This window comes from Lonchura striata, chromosome 2 (genome assembly GCF_050655825.1).
Source record: "Lonchura striata isolate lonStrDom1 chromosome 2, ASM5065582v1, whole genome shotgun sequence".
NCBI classification, from domain to species: domain Eukaryota; kingdom Metazoa; phylum Chordata; class Aves; order Passeriformes; family Estrildidae; genus Lonchura; species Lonchura striata.
This window is the reverse complement of record NC_140704.1, coordinates 24,655,001-24,669,467: the sequence shown is the minus strand read 5'-3', so window position 1 is coordinate 24,669,467 and position 14,467 is coordinate 24,655,001. Positions and strand designations below refer to the sequence as shown.

The 14,467-nt window shown below is 36.9% G+C and overlaps 2 protein-coding genes across 36 annotated transcripts in view; one reads left to right on the top strand and one right to left on the bottom strand.

The window, feature by feature from the left end:
* The window catches only part of SGCE (sarcoglycan epsilon), a 32,865-nt gene extending 20,330 nt beyond the window's left edge, over positions 1-12,535 (top strand). For 6 of the 34 annotated variants that reach the window (XM_085566900.1, XM_085566761.1, XM_021538396.4 and 3 more), the window contains 7 exons: positions 278-440; positions 3,614-3,825; positions 4,578-4,604; positions 5,315-5,503; positions 7,128-7,171; positions 7,975-8,009; positions 9,667-10,030. In XM_085566900.1, coding sequence (XP_085423026.1) covers positions 278-440; positions 3,614-3,825; positions 4,578-4,604; positions 5,315-5,503; positions 7,128-7,171; positions 7,975-8,009; positions 9,667-9,717 — 721 coding nt within the window. In that variant the 3' untranslated portion in view covers positions 9,718-10,030. Of the gene's footprint in view, positions 1-277; positions 441-3,613; positions 3,826-4,577; positions 4,605-5,314; positions 5,504-7,127; positions 7,172-7,974; positions 8,010-9,666 lie in introns of all 34 variants that reach the window. The other 28 variants (XM_085566849.1, XM_085566878.1, XM_085566871.1 and 25 more) reach the window with 15 other exon arrangements.
* Positions 12,536-13,461: 926 nt separating this feature from the next.
* Positions 13,462-14,467, bottom strand: part of CASD1 (CAS1 domain sialic acid O acetyltransferase 1) — a 29,542-nt gene continuing 28,536 nt past the window's right edge. For both annotated transcript variants that reach the window (XM_021538393.3, XM_031503835.3), the window contains exon 18: positions 13,462-14,467. This exon is cut by the window's right edge and continues 1,792 nt beyond it. The gene's annotated coding sequence lies outside the window, so the exon portion shown is untranslated.

Below are 14,467 nucleotides of genomic sequence, written 5' to 3'. Positions count from 1 at the left end.
GCTTCATAGAAATCGGCACAACTGATGGTATTGAAACATTTACATTAACAAGCAAACCAGAATATGTTGTAGGAAAGTCCCTTGATTTCAGTCTGTTACCTGTATGCTTAAAGAGATAAAAGTATATTATGAAGGAAATTATTTTAAAAAGCAATTTCAATCTTTAAATAACAGCTGAATGTTACTATGTACAGCAATAATATTTGGAAGAGTACATCATTGTCCTTTGGGGATTTGTGAGACATCCTGCTGGTCTGTCACTCATCTCTTTCTGCAGTGTGTATGTGATGGTTGGGGCTGATGTTCCTTTCTCTTCGTGTTTACGAGAAGTGGAAAACCCACAAAATCAGCTGAGGTGCAGTCAAGAAATGGAGCCTGTAATAACCTGTGATAAAAAATTTCGTACTCAATTCCATATTGACTGGTGTAAAATCTCTCTGGTGAGTTATTTTATTATTGCATAAAAGTGATGTTTGTAGAAGTACAGGTAAGAGTTTTGCCAGTCTGGTCAGACAGCGTTACCAATTCCACTTTATTGTGACTGATACTTTTTTCCATCTAGCAGACACTCTTAAGACTGTGAAAGGATTTTGATATGTAGGCTAAATTCTGTTAGAGTTGAGCCCCCAGTGAAAGCACTGTATTTGTTTTCACTAGCAGTGAATTCTATAAATGGCCAGAGAACTCCAGGGCTTAAAAAAGTAAAAGTAATGAGAAGTGTAGTTCATTAATTCAGCATGTTAATGCTGCTGGTTACACTTCCTTAAAAAGTGTGTTCATACATGTTTTCTCGGATACTGATTCTCCACTGACAATTAATACTATGCTGCTAAAAAACTGTTTCTGAATATTGTCTAAAACATATTTTATGTTAAAAATTAAATAGAAAAAGGAATGAAAGTAATGTTGACTAATTAAATAATAAATAGGAACATTCTTCACAGTCAAATGCGAGAAAAAAAGATAACCAAACATGAGGCTATTTGCCATGAAAGGAGAATAATTCCCAGAGAGGCTTTTTAAGGTTGTTTTTTTTTTAGTTCCTGTGAGGAAAATCAAGAAATAATACAGTATTGGAAGAGAATGTTTCAGATAAATCTGAACAATGATGGTGAAGGTATATAAAGTAAACTTAGATGGTTCTTGAGCCTGCTTCAGACATTACCCAGGAAGAAGCTGAAAGGGAGGTATTAAACACTGATGGAAAAAACTTACTGAGTATAAAGAAAGGTATTCATACACAAAACTGATTGGAAAACTTCCAGTCTTTTCTGCCTATACACTATAAATGAGGAAAGGTTCTAAAAGGTTGGAAAATACTTGTTTCAAAAGAATACCCAGATTGTTTGCCTTTTATTGGCTTTCCATTGAGAAATTTTAAAGGGCCCAAGTGTACACAGTAATACCAGCACCTGAAAAATGGCAGAAGGCAGCTGGTCTTTGGCAAGAACAAACTATATCAAGTCTTCCATTTCCTTCCACAAGGAAGAAGTCAAACCAAGGTAGAGCAGCACATGTCATTCCTTCTTGGTAAGGTTTTTTGATACTGTCTCACAAGCAAGCTCAGGAATATGGCCTAGATGAAGCTAGGAAATAGTGGAGAGCTAGTTGGTAGCCATAATCATAGCAGAATTAATAATAATTCCTGGCTATTCCTCATTAATAGCTGGATGATGGAATGTGCTTTTTAAATATGTAGTTCCCCTATGGAAGTGCAAGGATGTGCAGGTGCATTGAAGGACAGAAAGGTCTTGAGAAATTTGAGAAACAGTCTTGGAAAACAGGAAAACTTGGAAAATTTTCAAAGAAGCAGCAGAGGGATAGTCCACTAATGCAAGAACAGTCAGCTGTGCCCATGCAGAAGGAAAAGAAGCTGGTTAGAGTACTTCTTCAGAAAAATATGCCTGATAGTGGCAGTGGCTCATAAACTAATCATGAAGCAGCATTGTCATGCTGGTTTGAGAAAAGCAGAGATCACCCTGGGATGTATAACAGGAACAGGCTTTCAGAGAAGTGTTATTTCTGCAGCAAGTATAACACAACCTTCTGGAATTCAGCACTTGTTTTGGCTGTGTGCCACAGTAACTGAATTTAAACTGTCTTAGGGGTGTTTACTGTTGCCAGCAGCATTTCTGCTGTAACCTGCTGCATCAGAGGGAAGAAGGAGCCAAGCTTCCCTACAGTCTGCTTTCCAGAAGGCAAGCTGAGAGACAGGAATTCTCCCCAGATCTATGGGCTGGGAGTTGAGCTCTGTTTCCCATATCCACAATTTAAACAAGTAATAGAAAATAGAACCATCATGTCCTCATCCTCACACTGTTTATGAGGTGGTGTTGGCAGTTAGCACCCAAATAAAGAGTGGATGTAAATTTGGGGGGGGTCCCACAATCTGCAAGGATGGGCAATGTAATAAATGCTCCACTTGCAGCTGCTCTCTGACAGCTTGCTCTGACACTGTGTGTGGACCTCTGTCAGTCACATCAATAAGTAGATATTTTTTGTGCATTGTTAGGGTTTGAGATTCAGCTAAGCAGCCAGATGGAATTCAGTGTACCTAACATTGAAGATACTCTGGAATTAATGAGCAGAGAATGCATCAATTTTTGTTAAACAAACACATGTGTGTGTGTGTGTGTGTGTGTATGTGTGCAAGCACACATTTGAAGCTCAGCAGGATTTCTGGAATTTCATAAAAATCTCTTCACCCATTGCCTAAGTTGTAAAACAGCATTTTATGACTTGAAGTGTAAATGATAAAGGAGTGACTATCATTTGCAAGATTTCTCAATGAAAAGTCAGACAAAAGGTCAAGCATGTAAGCAAATATATTTCATTTGTAATAATGATCTGGAGATTAATGATCTTAAAGGTAGCACTGATGAAATTTGACAGTAACATCTAGCTGAAGATAACAAAAAAATGAATGCAGAAAATTAAGTCATCTTGGAATGGCAATCAAAAGCAATAGGAAATATAGCAGCAAAAGAGGTTTGTATTTCTAGGATCATTGGGTACTGACAAACACACAGAAAGATTGTGACCAGGAATGCAGGTTTTGGAGGCTAATTGAATTTGTGTGAGGGAGACAACGAGCTGTTCTTGTTTGAGCTCTGTATGTAATGTGTAATATGAAGAAGGAGGGGAAGAACATTGTAGGTATGTGACTCTTCATTTTTGCCACCTTTATACAAGAGAGGACAGTATTGTTATTTAGGAAGACACTTAGTAAGGAATGGATTAATTAATCAAAAAGAAATCAGAATCAATTAATTAGTTTGCGCTAAAGATGTTTCCCAAATTTGTACTCAAATACTGTTTGTGTGAGATGTGCCTAAAACTAATCTGTCATGTAAAAGACATAGTATCTCTGCTAAGCACAAAAGAGAGTAGTAACTTTATGACATTACTTATTACACTGATCAGAAGCTTCATAAAATGTAAGGTTCTATTATTTAAAAAAAAGTGGTTGGATTAAATTGTATAGAATTTGTAAAATGAATAATATGGATCTTCTTATATGTTATGGTTAGTTAAATACACGCCTGTTTTTACACTATCTTACTTTGTTATTTAATAGTCTTTTTTTCTTCTTCTTTTTTTCCTGGGGTATCAGGTTGACAATACAAAACAAGTTTCCACCTTTCAGGAAGTGATTCGTGGAGAGGGAATATTACCTGATGGTGGAGAATACAAGCCACCTTCTGATACACTGAAAAGCAGAGACTATTACTCGGATTTCCTAATTACACTGGCAGTGCCCTCGGCAATAGCACTGGTGCTTTTTCTAATACTTGCCTATATCATGTGCTGCCGACGGGAAGGAGTGTGAGTACTTTAACTTGCTAATAAGTAACTCTTAATTTTTCTAAGGTTATAATGCATAGAAGGTTATTTGTTAGAATATCTCCATTCAGTTCATTATAAACATTTAAAACAGGCCAAAAGGTATATGCTTGTAATACTGAACTATTTTACACCTAAGCACATGCACTAATTTCCAAGCAAGTGAATGTAGGGCCTTTAGTTGTTCTGGAAAGGGTTAAAATATTCAACATGTATACAAAAATCCCCAAAATCTCCACATGTGCACAGCTCTCCAAAATGCCCCCAGCAAATAAAATACTAAAAAAGGATCATTGGTTCAGGAGAACATAAAGTAATTTCTAAAATGCTAACTTTTATAACATAAACCAGGTTGAGGAGATTAACTGAATTTAGACATATTATCAAAGAAAAACACATAAAAGGAAAGCAGCAAGTAACGTGATTTCTGCCATTTCTGACACGAACTACAATTTCATTTTGTCACAGAATTTCTTTTAGCCAGAAGCTTGTTCTTTAACCTGCATTTTTCATTTCCCTGTGTATGTGTCTGTGTGTGTCTGTCACCACTATCACATCTCTCTACGTGCGTTCATCAAGGCCTCATCATAAACCCTGTTGCAAATGCTGCCAAGTTGCGTTTAGCAATAACATTGTCAGCATTTCTACATCATGTACTGTTTTCATCATCAGATAGATTAATGTTCCAACTATCAATGCTATTATTTAATTCATAAATTTTGTTTTGTTTTTAGGGAAAAGAGAAACATGCAAACACCAGAGTAAGTGTCTTCTTTCCTGTTATTTTTCTTTTACCATTTAGTTTTCATTCTCAGTAGCTTGTCATGCTTCATACATATGTGTCATAATCTTCTTTCATTCTCTCTAATTCATGGTTTAATTCATAAATGTGAAAGCTGCTTTTAAATCAGAGTCTTGGCAAGGATAGAAGACCAGAATAAAAAGGGTTTGAAATTAAAGACTGTAATTCAAAATAAAATAGTGCTGTTAGAATAAATATGTTAATGTGCAATTAATACTCCTGGTTATTGGACTTTCCAACTTGTCTCTTAAAGGCAGTGAACAAGAGAAGAAATATCCTGGAAGGTATCCAGTGCCTATAATATGGAGTGTTTTAAAATTAATTTACAAACTTTTATTAATCTACCACAAGAATCAGGAGTTAACCAAAACTTTAACTACAGCAAATAAATGGAACATCAGCCACAAACTGCACAGTCTGGAATCCTATGAAAAATATCTATTCAGAGAAAAAAATCTAATGGGATAATTACTGCCTTAAAAAATCAAATAAATCAAATATTTATTAATTTAGCTATGTGAAGATTGTAATTGTTCAACTGTAGTCTGTAGCATGCATCAAAGTCCTTGTACTTTAATAATAATAATAATAATAAAAATTGCAAAATTCTCTCTGTTTTGATAAAGTACTTAAAGTATATGTTCACTGTTTTATTTCCTGCTGACACAGCATCCAGTTGGTGCACCACAGTGCTATACAGAAATCAACCAAAGAGCTTCGTGACATGTCCAAGAACAGAGAGATCGCGTGGCCGCTCTCCACGCTGCCCGTGTTCCACCCCGTGACGGGCGAGATCGTCCCGGCCCGGCACACGGACAGCTACGACAACACCAGCATGCCTCTGATGCAGACACAGCAGTAAGTGCTCACACTCACTTCTGTTCCTAGTGCTCACTGTGCTGTGTGACCTCGCTGGGCGTTCCGGTGCTTGTCCTCCGAAATGTGTTCACTGTGGCAGGATTCAGAAATGACTCTCCAGTTCAAGATTGCTCTGATGGTTGCATTTCCAGCAGGAAGAAAGGCCTTCTGTTATAAGATTAAATGACTGGCTTTCAGTCTGCAGGCTTGCAAGAGGCTTGGCATGGAATAGTGAGATTTCTGCATGTTTTGGAGAAGAACTACTTTTGACAGAAAAATCAATTAAAACTGTTCTATTTTAGATACCCTGTCTCTTGGCCCATATGTTCAGGGTTCTGGTTTAAAACTAACCACCAAAAATTTGTGTTAGTTTTATATCAGAAAATCCAGACTTTGTAAGTGGTTAGTCATGTACTTGTCACACATGGTTTGTGTTTGAAATGGTGGCATTGAACAGAAGAACATACTCCATTACACAGATAATTCAGGCTTGCCAAGAAAAATGCTCATAGTTCTCTCCCATTTCCATTGTTGCCACTCTCTTTCCAAGACAGAAACCAGAAAAATAATTCTCATTCCTTATAGTTCATTTATATGTGAGAGAGACACTAAGTTTCACTCAGTGATACTAGTGAGGCAGACCAATGCTTGCACATGTTCTAATTCAGAGAAGTCCATAGAGTTCACAGAGTCCATAGCAAAGAGGCTTTTCTGGAAGGGTTTGGTTGAAGTGCCTGTGGCTGAGTAGACCTGAGGCAGTGATCTCAGAAGTGGCTGTGCTGTGCTGTAACACCAACCCCAGCTGGTGCCTCCTCTGCTGGCAGGCCTGCATGGCCCCAGTGGTACTGGTCCTGTGCCAGCTCTAACTAAGCCCTAATTTACACATGCTTGTCCTAAATTCCCTTCACAATGTAGATCCATGCTGCAGGAGTGTTTTCTTCTCCCTGTCCCAGAAGCTAAATTCTCCAGAAAGGACAGCTGTATAAATTATTCCTTGTACAAGTGCTGCAAAGTACTTTGCCCCATCTTTTACAGCTTCTTCTCTATTCAGAATAGCAGTCTTTATGACTGGAGTGCCAAATCTTGTACCAAAAGCTTTCTTGAGTTGTCCATGGGGTATTTATCTGCTTCGCCTACACTGTAACCCTTAATTCCTTTCTGTAAAAACACCTCTGTCTGGTAGCTGTTAAAATAGACACTTAAGCAGGGCACAAAAATGCAACTTTGCCTTGATGAGTCTGACACATAGAAGTGGCTGACCATCCATTCCACAGCCAATAACTATGCTGTAAATGCTGTCTCCTTTGCTGTATTCACGGAATATAGAATATTCATTTACAGAAACCGGACTTTGCTGAACTTCAGAAACCCATGGTGACTCTTGTAGCCTCTGGCATTTCACCAAGACTGAGCCTTTGAACGTAGCTGACAAGTGAAATAAGACCTACTTTAACACTAATTGTCTTTATTTTATTGGCTAACCTTTGGACATCTGTATTTGCATAGTGAAAATAGATTACTGCTTATTATAAGCAAAAAAATGAAGTGTAAATACTGAGCATTCATCATAATACACTTCAGACTTTGTATGGAAGCATTAAAGATATTAAATGGTTTTTTATAGGAACCTGCCACATCAGACTCAGATTCCACAGCAGCAGAGTGCAGGTCAGTACTCAGAAAATACTGTAATTATTAAGTGAACAGTGTGGAGAAGACACTAGTCAAAATGTATACAGTCTGTGGACAGTGAAAATAATTTTCAAATACAGTAAAGTGCTACTGAATTGTCATTATAGAATTTTTTTTGATACATCAGTGAAAATTTTGGCATGGGATTGATTAAACAAGGAAGAAATGCTACATTAGGATTCTGCATGAGAGGCTGGGATTTGGTTCAGCTAACTCAGAAACCTCAAATAAATATTCTTCTGTTAGATGAAGCTACAGCCAGATTCCCAAATGCAGTTACATGGTTCGGATTCTTACACTCGATAGTAAATTTAAATTTCTAATTCCCACCAATATTAGTTAAGCTTTGAAGAAGAAGCTCTTTATTGCAGTTACTAGATAAAGTGTTGATACTGGGGAATCTGTGGTGAGGCACATCCATGCTTTAGGTCTCCTGTGTTGTAGTCATCACTTTTATATCGTTCTCACAAATGCTCGTGTACTGACTGAGCTCAGGAATGACCATCCGACTAAGGCTGACTGTCCTCTCTACTTAACGTCTACAGCCATAGCTGTGTGAGAGGGGGTAAGGACCACACAGAGAAAAAGTAGAGGCTAAGTGTAATTTTTAAATATTCAAAGAGGTATTTAATCAAAACTCTAGAGATACGTATGTTTTGAACATAATATGGGAACTACAGCTCCAAGGAGAAGATTTATTTTGACTTGGGAGTTACATAAGCAACCCTTTCTTTTCACTGAAAATCCTTCTTCTTCATTACTGCTTTCGGGGATTAAAGGAGAATTTCGTATGACAACATTTCAAAGATTTGAGGCAAGTATATAATAGCTGTTTCTCTCCATGTGGGCTTTGTTATGTGGAAATTAAAAACACAGGTATAAAAAGTCTGATAGCAGTTCTGGTAGCTTTGCCATTTGTAGTTCTCATTGTACATATGCTGGAAATGGTGGATGACCCTGGCAGTCAAAGCCTTGATCCAGAGGCTCCGGCACTGGTTTGGGTTGACATTTAGCACAGCTTTCTCACTCACACTGTTTAGAAGGCAAAATAAAAAAAACACACAGTGCTGCCCTTCTGCTATGACTGTTTCATTTCAAGAATTCCAGTCTGTCTTGCAGCAAATAAGATGCAAAATCACCTGGTAATACTGTACAGTGACAGCAATGAAGCATTTTTGCAAAGGTATGAAATACAAGCTAGCACTTTTGAATCACACTGAAAAACTGCCCTAAAATAAGATCTCAAAATTTCCCCTGTGTCTATATTTTATACAGTACATTATTTTTGTAGAATACAACTGTTCTTTCATAGTCATCACAAATGCTGCCTGTGACAAGCTCTCAGAAATCCAGCGGGGGTGGGTAGTGGAATGTATTTGGGACAGAGGGTGTTTCCTTCTCTTCCCTTGGTTTATAATGACACCTTGCTTTGTAGCTCAGATGTACAGGTGACCCTGCAAGCACTTCCATGACATGATGGCATGTGCCTTCTGCAGCTTTTCTGAAAGTATATCCATAACTCCTGTTGCCAGAATGTTAGATTTTTAGAAAGTTACGATTTAAAACAAAATTCAGGCACTACTAAGTAGCATGAGTACAAACTTAGCAATCAATTTTATCAATCTGTTCAAGTAAGTCATTTAGAGAAACAGAACACCTAAGGCCAAAAAACCTATAGAATGAGACATTAATTGTTAAATTCTCTTCCTTTCCTATAGAAAACTAACAGTAATATACTCAGGGAATTTAACATACTATCAATCACAGCTGTGAAAAAGAAATTTCTATTTTAAATCTTCAGTAGACCGTATTTAATAATTTGAAGAGCAGACCATGGATAATAACTGTTGTCCACTTCAGGAACTATCTGAATCCCCTGTAAGGAATAGTTTTATTTTAACCTTACATAAAAAGGCAGACTTAATAGCTGACATACTTGACTATTTCACAAAGTTAAAAGTGAATTGGGAAAGAATTGTTTGAGAGATGACCACTCACATCTAATGTTTATTACAATAATGGAAATTGCTGCTGGTCTCCCATATGAACAGATACATTAGGTTTTATAATTGTCTCTCTGTCAAAAGGCAGAATTCACAGGGACTGTTTAAGGTGCTTAGATGAAAAAGCTTATAGGGTATTCCTATAATATAAAGGACTAAATATTGCATGTACACCATGTACCACCTTTTCTGGTTTGTGCCTCAGCCTCCCTATGAAGTCTGTTAGATCCCAAATAAGATAAATTTCCAGCTAAACAATATTTTCCCAGCCCTCTCCCTTCCCAGAAGAATGCTTTGTCATGTATATATTGTCTTTTAATCCAGGCTGTACTTGTGGTGTTTCTCCAGTGTGGCTGTTGATAAAGGAATAATAAATACTGTTTTATGTGCTGTGCTCATAGTTGACAATTCACTGTTGAAGCATCATGTGTCACTGGTGGATTATATAAATTCTTATCTCTTTTGCAGGTAAATGGTATTCCTGAGGAAAGAAAACTAACAGAAGCAATGAATTTGTAATCAAAGAAGGCAGCAAATTGTCTCACTTCCTTATTTGTTCTGGTTGATGCATGAGTTTTTCTGGTGTATATTGTGCATGCCCACAGTATTATGATGCTTTCAGTGCCAGGAGTACAATCACTTCCATATAACTGATGTACTGTATCCTTTTGTACTTTGGACATTTTTGACAATTTGTAAACACTGATAACTTTTTATATTTGTTACATTCAGGAAGTAATCTTTAATGTATATATACACACCTACATATATATACAAGTATGTATGTGTGTATATATATATATGTATTAATAAATATCAAGCTTTATTCTGTCTTGTGATTTTGCCTGAAAGTTTTAACAGGAAAATCAAAACTTCAGAGATTGAAAGGATTTCAGACTGTTACTGGGATGATATAATTGCCTAACATTTGCACAGGAAAAGCAGTAGAGTACAAGCATGAAATCTTGTGCCACATGATGAGGCTCAGAAATAGTACTGCACATATATTAGGTATTAATTTTTTAGAGATTACCAAATATAATGAGCAAAGTTATTTTTGGAAAATAAATAAAGAAATAACCCCCCAGAGAAGATAACTAAAACTTCCCATTATAAAAATTAGGTTTCTGTTCTTTTAACAGATATTTAAGCTATTTCAATACTTGTAAGCAATAAAGCATTTAAAATCTGTCCATTCATTCACCTGGTTATGTTAGAAGAAACTGTTACAAACTATTGTAGGCAAAAATTCATGTCTGAAAATAAGCAAGGGTATAATTTGGTATATTATACCTGGACTAACTCTTTAAAAACACTCTTTAAATTTTTTTGTGGTATTCATAATTAAGAGCCCCAATGCTTTTTATTTTTTATATCCTCCACATTTTTTTTTTCTTTTTGGAGCACAAACTGTTGTGGAAGAATTACATATCTAGTAAACCAGGGATTATATTTTCACATCTTAAAAGGGACTTAATTAAAGGTATACTTTGCTGGGAAGTGGTTTCTTTGAGAGGCATTTGTCCATGCAGCTGAAAGCTTAATCATACATGCACTTTGCTAAAAGGATCTGAACTGGGGTTTCCATGTTTTTCAATAGACAGCTATTCATCTACTGACACTTTTCATCAGCTTTTAAATGAATTTCTGATGCTTCTTTAAATCTTCAATTTAAGGACCTCACACAGGACTTCAGGGTCTGCAGCTGTAACAGCTGACACCAAGAGTTCTTGGGGTTTTACCTCAAAGCATGGCATTGTTTTAAGCTGACACTTACGCTTTGTCTTTTTTCTGTAATATTTTCTCTTTCAGAAGCTGTATGTTCATCAGGACATTGCATTGTAAGCAGAAAACTGCGTCTGCTTTAAAATTGCTAAGTGCTGGCTGCATTTCCTTAGCTGAGGTTCCTGAAGTCTCTGCTAAGAGAAATTTGAGTAATTTTGGAATTTAAGACTGAGGATGAAAGGAATCTGTAAAAAGAGGTCATTTTGTAAAAAGACCAAAGTAGTTCCTGTTGGTTTTTTGGTTTTTTTTGTTTGTTTGTCTTTGTTTTTCTCTTTTTACAGTTATGACCCAGTTCTGTCAAAACACAGAACCTTAATTTACATTAATTTTTAAGCATCAATGATGTGTTTGTAGGCTCGGACCTGAACGCAGGATTTCAGCAGATAGAACAAGTCCTGAGCTGCTTTTTAGACTAATTTTGAACACCAACTATGATAACTATGGCAGCAAAGTAGATAAGCAGTACTCAGTACGTGGTACCTACTTGTATATTGACAGACATTCAGTATCAGTTTACAGAGCTGCTCTGCATGCTCAGCACAGCCCACAGGATGTGGCAGCAAATCCTGCTGGTGGCTGTGAGACCAGGAGAGGTAGCTCAAGCTACAGGCATTCAAGCTGAGAAATTAAAGGCAGTTCCTGAAACAGGTGGAATAAAGAGCCATTCCTACTCACTTTTCAAGTGGCATCCATCATGCCTTCCTACCTCATCCAGGATACCAGGAAAGAGACTTCACCAGTCAATCAGCCTCCTCAGAGACACCCCCCCACTTCTTTCCAGCAGCTTGGATGGATATAAATGAAAGGGAAATCACTAAGTTGCACACTGAGGTTTATAGTAAATTAAACATTTTCATTTCTTACCCAAGCTGTAAAAAATTTCAAGTACAATCAGCAGTTGGCTTCTATTAGTTTATACTACTATTTTCAGATGTATCAGCTGTCAGTGTTTTGAAACCAAAATGAATGGAATGGATTTTAAATAATGATTTTTAATGCCATGTAAGATTAAACTTTGTAAATAGTTCTGGGTATGAGTGATAGTAATTTCTGATAACTCCAGGATGACATGACAATCAATGGATCTACCATTTGAGCTGCTCCCACCTTATTTGTATTAATGTAACAGTGCTAGTATATTTAAGGAAATAAACTGTTACATACATGCATAAAGAATTTGTTTGTAGCAGTGCAGGCTCCACCTATTTTGGAAAGAATCTAATCATGTAAGTCACTTGGGTATTAAGAATACCTGAACTATTTTATGATTGAAATCTTCATTTATCTGAGGTAAGTTTAATAACAAATTATTTATTTTTACTTATTAAAACAATTACTCTGAAAGCATAGATTTTATAAAGCTGGTTAAAGACAGCTAAATGGCTAAAGAATTAGTAATAATTAAGACAGTAAGTTTACAGCCTCTTTTAACATTACATGATGGCAATATGAATGGATATTGTATTAAGTTGCAACCAAATTAAACAGAAAGCCCTACACCTCTCTTTGTACATACATGAAATGTATAATGTAATAAAACTGAAAACACAAAGTAGTGAAGTTGCTGCCTGATTATTTTAGAAAAGGGTGCCTGAACAACCTTGTTACAGCTTTTAATGTTACAGCCAAAATACTGCATGGTTGGGTCTGAAACCTGGGGTGGAACTAATGGTGCAGGGTTTGTTTATAGCTGGGGGCAATGCCTAAACAGATGTCCTAACTGGAGAGGAGGGAGAGGATTTGCTGCACTTAATATTTAGAGGGGGCACCTGAGCTATATATCTCCCCGATTATAATATCAGGAGCTTTCAGGATCACAGAATGACAGAATATGCTGAGTTGGGAAAGGTCAAGATCATCATCAAGATCATTGACTCCAGCTCCCAGCCCTGGGAGTCACACCACGTGCCTGAGAGCATTGTCCAAATGCTTCTTGGACTCTGGCAGCTTTGGTGCTGTGACTACTTCTCTGGGGAGCCTGTTCAACCACCCTCTGGGTGAAGAACCTTTTTTGATACCCAACCTGCACCTCCTGACACAACTTTAGGCCATTTCCTTGTGTCTTTTCATTGGTCACAAGCTTAAAGAGATTGGTACTTCCTTTGCTTAAGGATCCCCTTCTACTGAGAGTGAATCTAAATTCCGTAACTCAAGCAAGTCTTCAAGATAGGCTTGGTTTCTTGCTTGCCAGACCAAAGAAAAGCTGAGTCAGTTGCTCTGCTTTCCTGCAGAGCTCTGCTGCAGAGTTCCTGGCAGGGAAAAGTATCCAACGTCTCCACCTTCTGCTGAGGGCCCCTGAGCATCGGGCTGGCTTTGGCTACTGGAGCTGTAATTTCATCAGTGCAGGGACAGTTCCATTTAGTGCAGAGCAATTCCTGCACTGCATCTGCCTTAGTTTGTGATACAGTGAACTGAAGTGCAGCTAGAGACAAGCAATAGAGAGTTTTTACTTAAATAATGCTGGTCCCATTACAAAAATAAGCATCCACAGCACTTTTATTTAATGTTTAAATTACTTCATATTTTTACACAACTTGAAAAGAAAATATATTTATCCCACATACAGTAATAGTAAACAAGTGCATTATTTCAAACATTAAAAATAAATCTTTTAAACAAGTCTGTACAACAGATAAATAAGTTGTACCTACAACAGTTATGTTGTGAAGAACAAAACAAAAATTATCCCTCAAGCTCACAGTTCCCTGTTGCTCATAATACTGGCATAGATGAAGGGTATGCTTGCTGTCCCCCACTATGGTGTCCACCTACACTCTTTCCTTCAGTCACTCAAATGTATTGATCAATGAGGTTGAATTCCCAAGCATTGGAAGTAATATGCAGAACAAACAGAACAAACAGCTGAATATCTTTCCAGTATCTTGAAAACAGCTGGCAGGCTTAGTAACACTGCTGAATTTGGGGGAAGTCAGTGATTTAGTTTTTGGTTTTTTTTTATGATGAATGACTGCTCATTCTTTAAAAGAAACTGTTCTCCACCACAGACAAAAAAAAAAAAAAAATTGAAGTAATTGTTTTCATAGATTTGTTTTGCATTCATTCCTGGCTGCAAGATTGAATTCAATGTTTTACCTGGGATAAGAACAAAAACATACATGTGACAGTACATATGGTACAAATTAGGATTCATGTTGTTCATAATCATATATAATTGCACATATGCTTGGAAAAGAATATTGCTCTCATGTTTTTGATTGCTAACAAATAATCATAATAATAATAAAATGAAAAAACAACTAGAGGTCAAACTATTACTTGAACCAAATCCAAAACTAACCAAGAAATGTCCATAACTTCACTGATTAGTAGAATGTAAACAATAGCTTGCCACCGCCACACTGAAGGACTGTTTCTTTCAATTATAAGGTTTTTGCTAAAGGAAAAAATAATTGGGCAAATATTGGGCACTCCTGAAAACGATGGGAAAAAAGTTTTCTCCAAACAGCTCCAATCTCAGTTCACT